The 18,247-nt window shown below is 34.2% G+C and overlaps 1 protein-coding gene across 3 annotated transcripts in view; it reads left to right on the top strand.

The window, feature by feature from the left end:
* The window catches only part of BBS9 (Bardet-Biedl syndrome 9), a 458,943-nt gene that overhangs the window by 195,274 nt on the left and 245,422 nt on the right, over positions 1-18,247 (top strand). For 2 of the 3 annotated variants that reach the window (XM_082691753.1, XM_082691754.1), the window contains 2 exons: positions 442-456; positions 7,231-7,371. In XM_082691753.1, the coding sequence (XP_082547879.1) occupies positions 442-456; positions 7,231-7,371 (156 nt within the window). The remainder of the gene's footprint in view (positions 1-441; positions 457-7,230; positions 7,372-18,247) is intronic. The other variant, XM_082691755.1, reaches the window with a different exon arrangement.

Here is an 18,247-nt window from a genome sequence, read left to right as displayed (position 1 = left end):
TATAAATGAGAGTAACTGAAAATACTGTGTATTTGGCCTTGCACTCAAATTTTTCCCCCAACAATTCATTTAATCCTCTTGATGTCATTTATATTGAGTCTGGTCTGCTCTTGGTCTAGATTATATACCTTACCTCTTTTTATTTATTTATTTATTTATTTATTTATTTATTGCCATATTTACACTGGAATAACACACTGTCATGGACTTCTGAGAATGAATGGCAAATATATTGTTAGATTTTACTTATTCATGTTATACTCTTTAGTTGTGAATTGACTTATTTTTGTTGGGGGCCGTTTAAATCATCTGAGAGACTCTTGAAAATTTTAGTTTATATTTTTAAACAGGTGTATATTAAATTTGTATTGTAATTTTACCACAAATAATTTGTTGCATTCTTTCTCTCCTATCCTTTTTCGCATTACCTCTGATGGATAGATCGAAATCCTGATGGTAAGTGAAATGATGATTTAGGGCAAAATGAATCTCAGAATTGGAAATTTGGTCTGTGAATTGAACTAGTATCATACCACGAATGAACTATTTTTACAGACTGCTGTTTTAACCACAGACACTTCTTTAGGATGATTCAGTGCCTTCATGTGGCTATGGAGAGGATCATAATAAATGTTTCCTCTCATAGAGACTTGCCATTCATTATTAGTTGTTTTAGAGTCATGAAAAAGAATGAAGTTCCATGACTGTTTTGGAAAAAAAAATCAGAAGTGTCATTGACCACTTATATCTGTAAGTTTGGGTGATTTACTCATATGGCCTGCTATCTTATTTTACTTAAGATAAATAAAGAATAAGGAAAAAAATGGTGTTTGTCACTGAATTCTAATTCTTTGTTTTCTTTTTCTTTCTTGCTATATTTTTTTAAATTGAAGGCTGGAGTAAAGCAGTCAAAATATAACTAGGGTATAGAGAAAGAATAGGCACTTTTTAAGTCTTTTGATTATGGGGTCTTTTTGATTATGCTAGTGATTTTGATGTTTGTTCTATGACCAAAGGGCAGCCACTAAATGGTTTTAAGTATGTCAAAAAGTGCACGGATATGAACATGTACACACATGCTTTTGCCCTGGAAAGGAGAGGAATAGAAATGTATTGTGGAAAGATCACTCTGACTGCAGTGTGAAGAACTGGTTTTGAAAGACAGCCAAATTGCCTGTCAGAAGCTCAGTTGGAGGTCATTGCAGTAGAGTGGAGTAGAGGCTATGGAGATGGGGCAGAGACCTATTCAAGCCTCGGCTCAATAGTTGTTAGCACTTTTAATGCACAGATTTTCGCATCTGAGTACCATATCTAGACAAATGGATCAGGGTTCTTCGAGAAAGGGCTGTCCAGGTCTGGAGAAGGGAAAGTAAGAGAGCCTGTCCTATATTGTTGAGTCAGAAAGCAAAGAATTAGTCAAGAAATAATCACAGTATATCACAATGATTCATATGGGACACTTAGAGCATCAAAATCGTAATGTAATTATTATAATATATTGAAGACAAATAGAATCTATGAGTACAGTGATGAAATAAAGGCATGTATAGAGGGAAAACTCTACAAAAGGAGGTCAACTAATAAATGGAGAATGGGTGCTAGAATTAGAGAATCATTATTTTGCAAAACCTGTGTAATAGTTCAGTTAAGATTCATCAATGGAGAAGAATAAATGAAACAAGATGGGATTGGGAGGGAGACAAACCATAAGTGACTCTTAATCTCACAAAACAAACTGAGGGTTGCTGGGGGGAGGGGGTTTGGGAGAAGGGGGTGGGATTATGGACATTGGGGAGGGTATGTGCTTTGGTGAGTGCTGTGAAGTGTGTAAACCTGGTGATTCACAGACCTGTACCCCTGGGGATAAAAATATATGTTTATAAAAAATAAAAAGTTAAAAAAAAAATAAAAATAAAATAAAATCATTAATCAATCAAAAAAAAAAAGATTCATCAATGGACACTAAACTTATTGAAGTAATAGAATATTCAAAACATTACCTAATGGATTACTTTTTAATTATAAGGAGAAAACAGTGTCTCTACAAGAGTGATTTGGGGGGCACTTGGGTGGCTTAGTGGGTTAAAGCCTCTGCCTTCAGCTTGGGTCATGATCCTAGGGTCCTGAGATGGAGTCCCACAATGGGCTCTCTGCTCAGTGGGGAACGTGCTTCCCCTCTGTCTCTCTGCCTGCCTCTCTGCCTACTTGTGATCTCTTGTCTGTCAAATAAATAAATAAAATCTTAAAAAAAATAGTGATTTGGTAGCACTACCATAACCAAGTGATCAATGTTAGTGTCATTAATATCAGCACAAACATTATATACTACCTGTACTGATGCACATATCTTTTGAGATATACAAATTGTCTGTTTTCTCTGTATCTGTTGTCTGTTTTCTGTATGTCCAAATAGATCCACTGTTCTCTCTGATCAGAGTACCATGAGCACTTATTCTGTGTGCCTATTTCTTATCTTGTTTAGAACTTGTGGGACAATGTCATCAAGGTTATGACCCCTTGAAATTACCTGGGTTTATCTTTATTATTGTTGATAATTATATGTTGATTATTATTACTGGTTGATTATTACCGGTTTATCTTTAATATCTTTAAAGAAACCTTTATTTATGAATCTACTGCAGTACCTATTATAATATGAATTTCATTACCTTTGTTCCTTAGGTTTTCCTAGTAGATTTTGGGCTCTTCGGGAGCAGGGTTCAAGTACTTGTCTTTAAATTGTGTGATGTCAGGGTAAATGACAGGCACTTAGTTATCCTACTTTATTTTTCTTTCTAGACACAGACTTAATGTGGTGGTTTCAGTTTATTATATTTTAAGATAAATATTAGATAATATTAATAATAAATACTTAAAAAATGATGGCAGTAATATACTCATACAGTTTTGGTAATGCCAACAACCTGAGTTGCATTGTGTCTGGGAGGTGAAAATATATTTATATGAGAAAAATTTTATAGGATAAGTGTTTAGCTTAATAACATGAAGTATACTTGTCAAATTAGGATTTGGGTTATTAAAAATAACTAATTATTAATAATGAATATTTACATTTTACTTGGCAAGATTGAATTTAGCTGGTAAGATTTTATACTAACTTTTGTAAAATACCATATTATTTAAGTGATTTATTTTGTCTTTAAAAAATTAGTAAAGGTTATTATGGGAAGGAATTTATTCTCTCTTACTATAAATTCAGCCCAAACCATGAGAAAAATATCCCAATACATGGAAATTTTAGTATTTCAATACAAAGTTAATAATCTCTTATGATATATTTTAAAATTACAATTAAGCTTTAGGGAGTAGGATTGCAATATTCAGCTTCACCTACTTGGCAGAATTAAATAATATGTTGCTACTTAGATCTTAACTTAGACACAAGGCTTCAAATTTCAAAGACTGGTCCATTTTATTGGCCTGATCTGTTCAGGCTCTTTGCAGATAAGCAGTTCTGCTTTTACATGTGGAAAAAGAGAAGCAAAGGAGGTTTTATGTTGTCCCATAAGAGTTAGTCTCCATTATGTCTGCATTAAAGTTACATGACATGGGCAGTGTAAAACATGACTGCAGATGGGGCACAGTATGTAGCCAGACATAACAGGAAGGGATCAAGGAAGTTCTGGCTCCCAGACATTGCTACTGCTTTGGGGTTCCTTGTTTTCAAAATGAAATGACTCTAGCAGGCCCCTGGAAAGAGTCCTGAAGGCATTATATAGATGTGTAATATATATAGTTATTCTACTCTGGTATATATGTTCTCCCCCCCCATCCCCCAAAGCACATTTTGGCTTCTCTCTTGACAGTGATACTGGGCTCTTGGGTTTGCCAGGTATAATTAGAATTCTTTTCCTGAAGAAATTGTTCTGTCAAGAGTGGTTTTGATGTGAATTTTCTCTCTAAGTGTTAAATAATTTTGTGATTAATTGCACCAGAGTAGTTGCGACCATCCATTTCCTCTGTTAGGTTAGAAAGGGAAGTGTCTGAAGGAAAGGTGATTATATTTGGTAAAAAACTGTAGAACAAAGTCAGTCTGATGAACAAGTAGGCCAATATTTGAGTATTATAAATGACCATTTTTTTTCTTAGCATAACACTCAGAGTTATTTGAATAAGCCAGATACAGGGACTGTTTTGCCAACTACATAGAGAAAATATCACTGATGGTAGGCAAAGTTACAACCAATTAGACTTTCAGCTAAATTGAAAGCTATTCTAATAGCAAATTTATAAAGTCTTTAATACATGTAATTCTTTCCTTCCTTATTATAGGTACATACATGCATGCATGCAAACATATCTCTATACGTCTGGCTTCAGGTTCTTAGATGCATTCACAGCCTGAAGAGTAAGTTGGTAGCCAAACTTACATTTAAGGTTTTTTAAAAAAATTGAAGCTCAATAGAAATATGCCTCTGATAAAAACCCCATGTCTGAATACTGGAGATTATATTTTAAAAGACTGGGGTTTAAATTTAAGGGGTAGTAGTGTTAAATACAGGCATTGCAATTTTTCTTTTTAAAGGTGATTTCCTTAAACTGGTTTCTAAAAGATTTCATATCCACCTACCCCCCCGCAAGGTAAAACTTTTCAAGCTGCCAGCATTTAAAGAATAGCCATAATCATTTTATTAAGTAGGAGTATCATCATTTTTCAAAATAATGTTTTCCAAATGTCCTATGAAACAGGTTTACAATTCTTGGGTAGAAAAGAAATTCTGGAGGGTTTCTACAAATCTTAGCAATTGTAGACCATTGCCCTAGTGTATGATATTGTCATTAACTGACCGAGTTGTGAATTGAGTTATAATGTATTTCCCTTCTTGGGTTCATTAGTGCTTGCAAGCCATTTGTTTCAATTTCTGAAAACATATATATATATATATATATATATACAACCAGTTTCTTTAGCTCTAGGTTCTTGGAGATTTAGGGTAATAATCTTCAAATATATAGAATCAGTAATGTAAGGCCAGTGTTATTCATTGTGATTAATTTTTTTTTTTTACCACCAATTCAAGTACTACCTATCTGATCCAAGTGAAGTAGAACCACAGTTTTAGCTGTATAGTTTTAGAAGAACATTTATAGTCGAAATTTGTTTGAACACTTAACTCAGCTTTTGGGTGAAATATATAGAAAAGTAGCTTCTCTTCATACATATACAGAATTGTCAAAAGATGAAGGATTTTTTTCCATTACTACATTCAAAGGAAATGGAAATAGGTTTTAGTGTCCTTGTTCTTTCCAGACTGCATCTATTAATCAAGGCTGTAATTTATATATTATAGAGGAAACATATTAGTAGGTATATTTCTATAATTTGGGGATATATGGAGTATATGAAATTGGGAAAAATAATGTTTTGTAATATTTTTTATGGTGATACTGATAGTTGTGGTTTGAGCAGTAGCTTAGATCATGTTACCATAATATTTTGAGTCAAAACATTTCATCATTATAAAGTACAAATACACATGCCTCTAAAACCTCACAGAATGTCAGGAAATAATGCCTTGGGAGCTTTTCTGAAGAGACATCAGTTATAATTTGCATCTAGGATTCCAGGAGAAGTGAATTTAACATCTGTTGGTTATGAGCAAAAAAATGATCTATGTAAAATTTAATGGATAATAGATTATGTTGAAGAGAATCACAAATATGCTCCGCATGCTCTGAAAAAGTATTTAATTGACCTCATATATCAGTATGCTTGCCATTGTTGATGATCTCTCACGATCCTCGTGAATAAGTAGTGCTGGAAAGTATACTCCCAGCTTGGATGTCAAGCAAGCTCACAACTCCAACTGGCATTAACAGAATATGTCGCTAATTCTGGGGATCCTGCTTTGGGATCATGTCCCCAAGCTTTAACTGCTTCTGCTTTTGCTATTTTTAAGCTGCTCACTGACTCCATTTTAAAGAGACAAAGGAATTAATGTGTGGATACATCAAGTAGAGTAGGACGAATTTTAAGTTTTTCATTTCTCTACAGCAGTATACTAAGATAGAAGTTTCAGTATATTACCTTTTATCTTATCCAATCAAAGGTGGAATCCTAGAATATAAGGAGAGAATACTGAAGTTGTAGAATTGCTTTGCTAGATTTTAAGTAGAGAACCTAATTTGCTTTGGTTTCAATTTCATTCTTTGTAAAAATATTGAAAGGAACCATCTTAAAAACTTTAAATTTTGACATAAAACTCTTCATTGTTATTTATTTAATTACATATTTTAATATGCCTATAAAGGTACTGAAAAATTCAGTTGAATGACCATGTAATACTTTTGAAATGTCACTTAACTGTGATATGTAAAGTTAAATGGATGGAGAAAAATTTAATTCATATGAAAGTAATATTTTTAATATTACTGTGTAAAATAACATGAACTTCAGTGGAACTACAGTAGAGCAACTTCTTCCTTCATGCTTATAATTTATTGTGGATTTTTAATTGTAATTTAAATCTTTAATAAGTAAAAATAGCTAAAGATTTAAATTTTTGGTGGTAGAAAAAATATTAGATAAAGTCATATAGTATCTTCCTGATACAGATTTCATATATATATATATATATACATATATATATATATTTGCTCATTTTAGCTGATAGCCTTGGATTAGGGCTATAGCTTTGAAGGTCTTAGTTTAAAGAAGGCTCAGTAATTGAATATAAAATTAAATATACTTTTTTAAAAAACATTCTTTAAAATTTTTAAATTTGAATTCAATTAATTAACATATACTGTATTATTAGTTTCAGAGGTAGAGTTCAGTGATTCATCAGTCTTATGTAGGACCCACTGCTCATTATATAACCACCCCATTCCTAGCCCCTTTCCCTCCAGCAACCCTCAGTCTGTTTCCTATGATTAAGAGTCTCTTACCATTTGTCTGCCTGTTTGAGTAAATATACTGTTTTGTATAATGTTCAACTGTGATGATTTTTAAAGTATGCTATTATATTAAAGGCATACCTGATGCCTACACTCCTTTTTAGGATTTTATTTTTGTCTTGAGCTTTTTGACAATAATATAAAAATATGTATTATGATAATACTTTATAGCTTTTTCAGTTATGCTAAATGAAATGGAGCAAAATTTTAAAATAAGATATGTTGTTATTCAAACTATTAATATAGTTCAGATTTTTTTGGTCAAATTTTCTGTCAGGTCTATGAATCTGCATTTCTCTCTTTTTATTTCAGGCATTCCTCGGGTTATCCAATGTAAATTTAGACTTCCCCTGAAACTAATCTGTCTACCAGGTCAGCCTTCAAAAACTGCAAGCCACAAACTAACTATTGATACCAACAAATCTCCAGTTAGTCTTCTCAGTCTCTTTCCAGGTAGGACTTTTGAAGTAACATGCCTGTAATATCAGAAATGTTAAGAATTCAGAATGGAATCCTTCATCAGCAGGTAATGATAGGGTAATTATCAGATAATTGTTAAGTCAGAATATAGAAATGCTTCAAAGAATTTTCTCTCTTGTTTGCATGTTCAAAGGCAAATAGCGTATATCAACAAGGTAATAAGGTATACCTTTTAAGTTTGATTAAAATTATTATAATCATTATTTTGCTTCAGTATTCAGAAGTGAAAACATCAAATGTTTCTTTTTAGACTATAGAATTTTTTGGCGTGGAATGTAGATATTTGTTTTTCATCTTTATTGTAAGTTTTTGTCTATGTACCTTTTTAAAGTATATTCTGTGTCCCTAAAAAGTAATCTCATAAGTAGATGCTCTTTGTGGTTTTGCTTTCTCCAGCAGCTGGATGGGGTGATTGTTCAATTCTCTGGCTCTGATCCTTTGAAAGGGGCTTCATATATAAGGCTTGAATATCACAGTGAATTTGGGGTAATTTGTGAAGGTGTGACTTTCTCAGGTGTCAGTTTTTTCTTTTTGAGTAGCTTAGAAAAGAGAGAGGTGTTGATTGGATAAAACATCTTTAGTAACCAGGTTTTCTAAGGTGTAGCATCTATTAAGTTTCCTGGTGATGGGATAGAATTAAAAAAAGATCTGGGAATTAAATTAACCTTTTCAAATCCCTTATTAAAAAAATTGGTACTGTTGACTATAATATGGCATTAGTGGGTAGGATTTAGAATACAAAGAGTATTTTCCACAAGGTTTAGAAATTTATGGTAAGTCAACTTTTGTGTTACTACTTAAAGTACTTACAATTTATTTTTCATTGATTTGAAATATTTAAAAAGCTTATTTATATCTAACTCAATGAAAAATCTCTAAAATTAAATACTCTTTATTACAATTATTCTATAGTTGTAACTGAATTTGCACATACACACAGATACAGACTGACAGACACCCACACACTTTGTTAGCAAATAGTTTTATACTGTTTGGTTTCTTTTTCCTTTCCCTTCCCTTCTCTTTCTTCCCAATTTTCTTATAAAAAAGGTGGAAAGAGTCATTATCCTTACATCTTTTACAAATGTATTAGTTCCTTGGGTCTTCTCTGCTGACCTGGGAATAGAGTTGGAAGTTGCATGCTGCACACTGAATTTATTGGTGCCTTTGAAAAATGTCCAAGACTATGGCTTCTGAGTGGATGGTCACTATAGGTGGAAAAAAACAACAGAAATTGAATAGATGCTTTTGGCCTGAGAGGTAGTCTTTGTAAGTTATGGATTACATAAGAAGAACTAAGGAAAGCTCAGATAACTCTTCATTTTCCTCCTGATTTTGGGCTTAGTTGTTTTTATGTTGCAGGTTATCTTAGGCTTATTGGTATATATTTGCTTTTTAATCACTCTAGAATGGGACTCAATGACAAACTAAAAACATTTTCCCCCAGATCCAGTGTATATGATTCAGCATGTTCTCTTTTGGAGTTTTGGGATGTGCATTCATATTGGAGGCATGATGAAATCCTGTAATTATTTAAAATAAGTACTCTTGTTACTTTTTCACCTTTTCCTTTTAGAGAGTGCTTTTCACTCTTGGTATGTATAAAACTTTCTTTGTTGGTGTCAGATAAAGTTGCTCTTGTGAATCTGTTTTTTAGCTGAAATAAACAAATTAATGAGCTTCATAGAGAAGAAAAAAACTAGCTTTATTGTGCATCTTTCCCTATTTTTTTAAAATTTTGGTTCTTTGAACAAATATAGGTATATTAAAATAACTTTAATTTTTCTTATTACAAAAGAAATGTGAAATTTAGAAATGTACAGCCAAAGGAGGAAAACAGAAATTACTGGTAATTCCACCATCCAGCAATATCTACTCATGTTTCATGACGCTTGCCTAATCTTTACAAAACTATTTTTCATTACCCCTCAAGAATTCTACTTTGCATAATGCTGTGAAGTATTTTTCTATATAATTAGATATTTTTATTACTTGATTTTAAGAATTGCATAATATTCTGTCATAAATCCATACTATAAAATCATTTGGCCAGCATTATGTTTCTGACATACATGTTGTTTTCAGTTTATCAATATTGTAAATATATTATAGCAATACTCTTCCAAATTTATTATTAATTCTTTGATCAATATCTAAAAGTAGAATTATAGGGGCACCTGGGTGGGTCAGTTGTTAAGCGTCTGCATTCAGCTCAGGTCATTATCCCAGGGTCCTGGGATCTGGCCCTGCATTGAGCTCCCTGTTCTGCGGGGAGTTTGCTTTTCCCTCTCCCACTCCCTCTGCTTGTGTTCTCTCTCTCACTGTGTCTCTCTCTGTCAAATAAATAAATAAAATCTTAAAAAAAAAATTAAAGTGGAATTAAAGAGTCAGACAAAGGATAAGAATAGCCCTATCAGGTAAACCTGTCAACAGTATTTGAATGGAGGTATCTAGTACCCCAAATTCTTGCCTTTAGAGAATATTGTAATTATAGAAAGCTTTAATATGCTTAATGGCTTTATATTTACTTATGTATGTAATAAATAACCATCTGGGGTGCTTTTGCTGAATGTTACTTAAGCACTAAACATTTATACTATATATATATATAGTGTATGTGTGTATGTGTGTGTATACATATGTGTGTGTGTATGTATATATATATAAAATATTACTCAGCCTCCCCCAAAAGTGAGGCCCAGAATTGGCAATAGAAGCTGGTATAGTGGTTTATGAATGTTACCAAGACCCAGCTTTTATCTTTCTTTACACTGTGCCTTCTCTAGTATGTTGGTTGGCACATTACAATAAACTGCTTCAAATTCAGTCATGATTCCTGACTGCAAGGCAAGAGGTATAACAATCACTATAATTTTTATCAGAAAGGCATGTTTCTATAATATTCTTTTTAAAAATTAAAAAAAAAATTTTTAATAAACATATAATGTATTATGAGCCCCAAGGGTACAAGTCTGTGAATCGCCAGGTTTACATATTTCACAGCACTCAGCATATCACATACCCTCCCCAATGTCCATAACCCCACCACCCTTTCCCGACCCACTCTCCCCAGCAACCCTCAGCCTGTTTTGTGAGATTGAGTCTTTTATGGTTTGTCTCCCTCCTGATCCCATCTTGTTTCATTTATTCTTTTCCTAGCCCCCAAGCCCCGCCCCCCATTGCATCTCCACTTCCTCATATCAGGGAGATCATATGATAGTTGTCTTTCTCCGATTGACTTATTTTGTTTAACATAATATCCTCTAGTTCCATCCACGTTGTCGCAAATGACAAGATTTCATTTCATTTGATGGCAGCATAGTATTTCATTGTATATATATATACCACATCTTCTTTATCCATTCATCTGTTGGTGGACATCTAGGTTCTTTTCATAGTTTGGAAACTATCCATTGGAAACTATCCATTTGGAAACAATCCATTGGGCATTGGGCATTGTGGACATTGCTGCTATAAACATTCGGGTGAATGTGCCCCTTCAGAGCATCACATTTGTATCTTTAGGGTAAATACCCAGTAGTGCAATTGCTGTGTCATAGGGTAGCTCTATTTTCAGCTTTTTGAGGAAACTCCACGCTGTTTTCCAGAGTGGTTGCACCAGCTTGCATTCCCACCAACAGTGTAGGAGGATTCCCCTTTCTCCGCATCTTGGCCAGCATCTGTCATTTCCTGACTTGTTAATTTTAGCCATTCTGACTGGTGTGAGGTGATATCTCATTGTGGTTTTGATTTGTATTTTCCTCATGCCGAGTGATGTGGAATGGAGCATTTTCTCATGTGTCTGTTGGCCATCTGGATGTCTTCTTTGCAGAAATGTCTGTTCCTGTCCTCTGCCCATTTCTTGATTGGATTATTTATTCTTTGGGTGTTGAGTTTGCTGAGCCTTTTATAGATTTTTGGATACTAGCCCTTTGTCTGATATGTCATTTGCAAAAATCTTCTCCCATTCTGTCAGTTGTCTTTTGGTTTTGTTGACTGTTTCCTTTGCTGTGCAAAAGCTTTTGATCTTGATGAAATCCCAATAGTTCATTTTTGCCCTTGCTTCCCTTGCCTTTGGTGATGTTCCTAGGAAGAAGTTGCTGCGGCTGAGGTCAAAGAGCTTGCTGCCTGTGTTCTCCTCAAGGATTTTGATGGATTCCTTTCTCACATTCAGGTCCTTCATCCATTTTGAGTCTAGTTTCGTGTGTGGTGTAAGGAAATGGTCCAGTTTCATTTTTCTGCATGTGGCTATCCAATTTTCCCAGCACCATTTGTTGAAGAGGCTGTCTTTTTTCCATTGGGCATTCCTTCCTGCTTTGTTGAAGATTAGTCGACCACAGAGTTGAGGGTCTATTTCTGTGCTCTCTATTCTGTTCCATTGATCTCTGTGTCTGTTTTTGTGCCAGTACCATACTGTTTTGATGATGACAGCTTTGTAATAGAGGTTGAAGTCCAGAATTGTGAGGCCACCAACTTTGGCTTTCTTTTCTAATATTCCTTTAGCTATTCGAGGTCTTTTCTGATTCCATATAAATTTTAGGATTATTTGTTCTATTTATTTGAAAAAAATGGATGGGATTTTGATAGGGATTGCATTAAATGTGTAGATATGCTTTAGATAGCATTGACATTTTCACAATATTTGTTCTTCCAATCCATGAGCATGGAACATTTTTCCATTTCTTTGTGTCTTCCTCAATTTCTTTCATGAGGACTTTATAGTTTTCTGAGTATAGATTCTTTGCCTTGTTGGTTAGGTTTATTCTTTGGTATCTTATGGTTTTGGGTGCAGTTGTAAATGGGATGGACTCCTTAATTTCTCTTTTTTCTTTCTTGTTGTTGGTGTAAAGAAATGCAACTGATTTCTGTGCATTGATTTTATATCCTGACACTTTACTGAATTCCTGTACACGTTCTAGTAGATTTGGAGTGGAGTCTTTGGGTTTTCCCCATAGAGTATCATATCATTTGCTAAGGTGATAGTTTGGCTGTTTCTATAATATTCTTTGGAAATATCTACTTAGGTCTCAGTAGCCATAATAGTGTCTGTGTAGCTTCCTCTGCTGTAAAGGAGGCTGAGAAATAATACAGATGGACTAAGGGAAAGGGGGAATAGATGTTAAATTAGCTGACCTTCAGAGTATGCCATGATACCAGTACCTTTACACAAAATTTTACTTAAATGGAATAACAAATAGCATGCCAGTATAACAATCTTTTATGCTACTAAAATATATGTCTATTTTCCTTGTCAGTAAATTTATCTTTTAATGATTACATAACATCCCCTTGTTTGAAGGTTCTGGGTATGTAGTTATTTTTTAATTTTTTATTTATTTGTATTTATTTATTTATTTATTTGGTTCTTCTGTTTCTCTTTAGAGAAATTCCTTGAAGCTAAATGAGTGAGTTAAAGAGTATGCACATTTGAAACTTTATTTAAATGCCAATCTTCCCTCCAGATTAATTGTATCAGGTGATGTGCCCAGCATCGGGGTTCATCACAAGGGCAGCAGCTGGATTTTGGAAATTTTTTGACAAAGATGAAATATAACATCCCTTTTTAAAATTTGCATTTCTAAATTGTTAGCATAGGCATTTTGTGATTTTCATTAACTACTTGTATTATTTTTTAATACATAAGGGTTACATTTTTATGTAGTAAAATTTAATTTTATTAATTGCTTTCTTTCTAGTTTCAAATTTCATGTTGTGCTTAGAATGGCCTCTATTAAGATTATAAGATATTTAGTTATATTTTCTTCTGGCACATTTTAATATATTCTTTAGTTCTCAAACACAGCTCTAGTGTATATTTATTGCTTTAAAAAAGGTAAATTTATTGGTGGACACCTGGGTGGCTTGGTTGGTTAAGTGACTGACTCTTGGTTTCGACTCAGGTCATGATCTCAGGGTTCTGATATGGAGGCCCATCTTGGGCTCCATGCTCAATGAGGAGTCAGCTTGAGGTTCTTTCCCCTTTCATTTCCTTCCCCCTCTGCTCCTTCCTGCTCCCCACCTATCCCTACCCCAATAGCATGTGTTCCCTCTCTGTCTCTTTCTCAAATAAATAAATAAAATATTTTAAAAAATATTGGAATATAACTTATATTCAGATGTTTAAAGTATACAGTTTGATCAGTTTGGATATTTGTATATACCTGTGAAACCATCTCCACAAGTACAATGCTGAAAATATTCACTATCCTAAAAAATTTGCTTGTGTCCCTTTATAACCCATTATACCCCATTCCCAGGCAACCACTGGGTTGGTTTTATGTCACTATAGATTAGTTTGCATTTTCTGGAATTTTATGAAATGGAATTATTCAGCATGTACTCTTTTTTGTCTGCCTTCTTAGTCATTTATCAGATTATATGAATTACACATATTTTCTCCAAGTCTGTGGCACTTCTTTTCATTTTTGTAACAGTGTCTTTGGAAGAGCCGAAGTTTTTAATTTTGATAAAGCCCATCAATTTTTTTCTTTTAGAAATCATGATTTTAACATTATATCTAAAGAATCTTTGCCTTAAGTGTATAAAGCTTTTATCCTATGTTCTTGTCTAGGAGTTTTCTAAATTTACATTTAGGTATTTTTTTTTCATATTTTGGTATTTCTTTATGGTGTGAGATAAGGATAAAATTCTTATTTTTACATATGGGCATCTAATGTGCAACACTACTTTTGAAAAAACTAGCCTTTTACACTGGATCACCTTTGCAACTTTGTTGAAAATCATCTGACTATGTATCTAGGACTATATAAATCATCTGAAAAACTGTATATATTTCTGTTCTCTTCAGTTTATTCCATTGATCTGTTTGTCTTTGCCCTCCAGTATTGCTATATACCAATAGTATAGTGTCCTAATTACTATAAATATGTATGTCCAGAAGTCAGGGAGTATAATTTCCCCAGCTTCATCCCTCTAGTCTCAGTGTTGTCTTGGATATTCTAGATCCCTTGCATTTTCATATGAATCTTATAATTAGTTTGTCAATTTAAAATAACACCTATGGAGAGTTTGATTGGAATTTGGTTTGCATTAAGTCTGTTGATCAACTTGGAGAGAAACAACATCTTAACAATATTGAATAGGGTACAATTTGCTCTACTTATCCTAATTTGTTAAGGTGAAAGTAGAGACCTTCATTTATTTAGGACTTATTTCATTTTTTTCAGTGAGAGTTTGTAGTTTTCAGTGTACACATCTTACAAATATTTTATCTGATTTATAGCTTAGTATTTAATATATTTTGATGTTATTGCAAATTATATTGTCCTATTTCAATTTCAAATAGTGCTTTTCTAGTACAGGCAAACTCAATTTATTGTGCTTTGAATTATTGTGCCTTGGAGATACTGCATTTTTTACAAATTGAAAGTTTGTGGCAATTGTGGGTCAGGCAAGTCTATTGGTACCATTTTTCCAACAGTATTTGTTCACTTCATGTCTCTGTGTCAAATTTTGGTAATTGGAAATTTTTATTATTGCTATATAATTATATAACATATAATCTATGATCAGTGATCTTTGATGTTACTATTGTAATTGTTTTGGGGTATCATGAACCACCCCTATATAAGGTGGCAAACTTAAGTGATAAATATTGTGTGTGTTCTGACTGCTCCGCTGGCCATTCCTCTGTCTCTATATCTCTTCTCAGGCCTACCTATTTCACGAGACACAACAGTATTGAAATTAGGCATATTAATAACTCTACAGTGGCCTCTTAGGGTTTAAGTGAAAGAAAGAGTCAACGTGTCTCTCACTCTAGACCAAAAATTAGAAATGATCAAGCTTAAGGAGAAAGGCAGTCTCACAAAAGCAGAGATAGGTCAAAAGCTAGGCCTCTTGCGGCAAATAGCCAAGTTGCAAATAGAAGGGAACAGGTCTTTTTTTTTTCTTTTTTTTAAAGATTTTATTTATTTGACAGAGAGAGAGAAATCACAAGTAGGCAGAGAGGGAGGTAGAGAGAGAGAGGTTGGAGGAAGCAGGCTCCCTGCGGAGCAGAGGGCCCGATGCAGGGCTCGATCCCAGGACCTGGGATCATGACCTGAGCTGAAGGCAGAGGCTTTAACCCATTGAGCCACCCAGGTGCCTCAAGGGAACAGGCCTTGAAGGAAATTAAATGTCTACTCAGTGAACACATGAGTGATAAGAAAGTGAAACAGCTTTATTGATGATATGGAGAAAATTTGAGTGGTCTGGGTAGAGCACCAAATCAGCTACAACATTCCTTAAGCCAAAGCTTAATATGGGGCCAAGTTCTAACCCTTTTCCATTGTATGAAGGCTGAGAGAGGCATGGAAGCTACAGAAGAAAAATTTGGTTTAGCAGTGGTTGGTCCATGAGGTTTAAGGAAAGAAGTCATCTCCACAAAGTGGAAACATCAAGAGCTGATGTAGAAGCTGCAGCAAGTTTTCCAGAAGATCTAGTTAAGATAATTAATGAGGGTGGCTACAAGAAACAATAGATTTTCTGTGTACACGTAACAGCCTTGTTTTGGAAGAAGATGCCATCCAGGACTCTCATAGCTATGGAGGAGAAGTCAATGCCTGGCTTCAAAGCTTCTTAGGACAGGCTGGCTCTCTTGCTAAGGGCTAATGCATCTGATGATTAAGTTGAAACCAGTGTTCACTGACTGTTCCAAAAATCCTAGGACCCTTAAAAATTATGCTAAATATACTTTGCCTGTGCTTTATGCATTAAACACAAAGCCTGGATTACAGGACATCTGTTTACAACATGGCTTAATATTTTAAACCCACTGTTGAGAACTACTTTGCTCAGAAAAAAAATAATTCCTTTCAAAGTATTACTGTTTATTGGCAGTGCACCTGGTCACCCAAGAGCTCTGATGGAGATAGACAATGAGATTAATGTTGTTTTCGTCTGTGCTAACACAGTATCCATTCTGCAGCCATCGATCAAGGAGTCATTTCAACTTTCAAGTCTTATTATTAAAAAAAATCCATTTCTTCAGGCTGTAGCTGCAATAGAGAGTGATTTCTCTGATGGATCTGGGAAAAGTAAATTGAAAACCTTCTGGAAGGAATTCACTATTTCAAAACCATTGTGATTCATGGAAAGAGGTCAAGATACCAAGATGAGCAGCAGTTTGGAAGAAGTTGATTTCAGCCCTCACAGGTGATTGAAGGATTCAAGACTTCAGTGGAGGGTGTAACTGCAGATGTGGTGGAAACAGCAAGAGAACTGGAATTAGAAGTGGAGCCTGCAGGTCTGACCGAATTGCTGCCATCTCATGATGAAGGGACCCTTATAAAGGATAAGAAGTTGCTTCTTTTTGAGGAGGAAAGAAAATGGTTTCTTGAGATGGAATCTGTTCCTGGTGAAGATGCTGTGAGGTTTGTTGAAATAACAAAGGATTTAGAATATTGTACAAATTTAGTTGATAAGGCAGGGGAGGGTTTGAGAGGATTGACTCCAATTTTGAAAGTTCTCCTGTGGGTAAAATTCTATCAAGAAGCATCACATGCTACAGAGAAATCTTTTTTGAAAGGATGTTGCCTTATTTTAAGAAATTGTCAGAACTCTCCAATCCTTAAGCAACCTCCCTCCTGATCAGTCAGCAGCCATCAACATTGAGGCAATACCCCCCACCAACAAAAAGTCAGAACTTGCTGAAAGCTCCAATGATGTTTAGCACTTTTTAGCAATAAAGTATTTTTTATTTAAGGTTTGTACATTGTATTTTTATATATAATGTTGCATAATTAATAGACTGTAGTATAGGGTAAACATAAGTTTCATATGCACTGAGAAACCAAAAAATTCATTTGACACTTTATTGTAATATTTGGTGTATTATGGTGGTCTGGAACCAAACCCACAATATCTGTGAGGTATGCCTGTACATAGAAATACAATTAGTTTTTATATATTGCTCTTGTATTATGCAACATTGCCAAACTACAGATTTTCTACAGAAGATTATGTTACCTGCAAGTGAAAACCATTTTACTTCTTCCTTTCCAATCGAGGGATTCTGTTTGTTTCTTGCTAGTCTTTTATCTAAGCTAAAACTTCTAGGACAATGTTGAATAGAAATGGCAGAGTGGATATTCAGGCTTTCACCATTAAGTATGTTTTAGTTGTAGGTAGGTAGTCTGTAGATGTCCTATACCATTTGAGGAAGTTCCTTCTATACCAAGTTTGCTGAAAGTTTGTTCTATATTAGATTTTTTTCCAATGCTTTTTCTACATCAGTTGAGATCTTTTAAATCATTTTCTTCTTTAGGCTGTTTATAGGTAGATTACACTGATACATTTTTTTATTTCTTAAATTTAAGAATTTTCTTTATTTTACTTTTATTTTTTTATTTTTTTTAATATAATTTTTTATTTTTTATAAACATATATTTTTATCCCCAGGGGTACAGGTCTGTGAATCACCAGGTTTACACACTTCACAGCACTCACCAAAGCACATACCCTCCCCAATGTCCATAATCCCACCCCCTTCTCCCAAACCCCCTCCGCCCAGCAACCCTCAGTTTGTTTTGTGAGATTAAGAGTCACTTATGGTTTGTCTCCCTCCCAATCCCATCTTGTTTCATTTATTCTTCTCCTACCCACTTAAGCCCCCATGTTGCATCACCACTTCCTCATATCGGGGAGATCATATGATAGTTGTCTTTCTCCGCTTGACTTATTTTGCTAAGCATGATACGCTCTAGTTCCATCCATGTTGTCGCAAATGGCAAGATTTCATTTCTTTTGATGGCTGCATAGTATTCCATTGTGTATATATACCACATCTTCTGGATCCATTCATCTGTTGATGGACATCTAGGTTCTTTTTATAGTTTGGCTATTGTGG

The sequence above is a fragment of the Mustela nivalis genome (assembly GCF_964662115.1).
Source record: "Mustela nivalis genome assembly, chromosome: 12".
Taxonomy (NCBI): Eukaryota; Metazoa; Chordata; class Mammalia; order Carnivora; family Mustelidae; genus Mustela; species Mustela nivalis.
The sequence above is the reverse complement of the archived record's forward strand: the minus strand, read 5'-3'. Positions and strand labels throughout refer to the sequence as shown.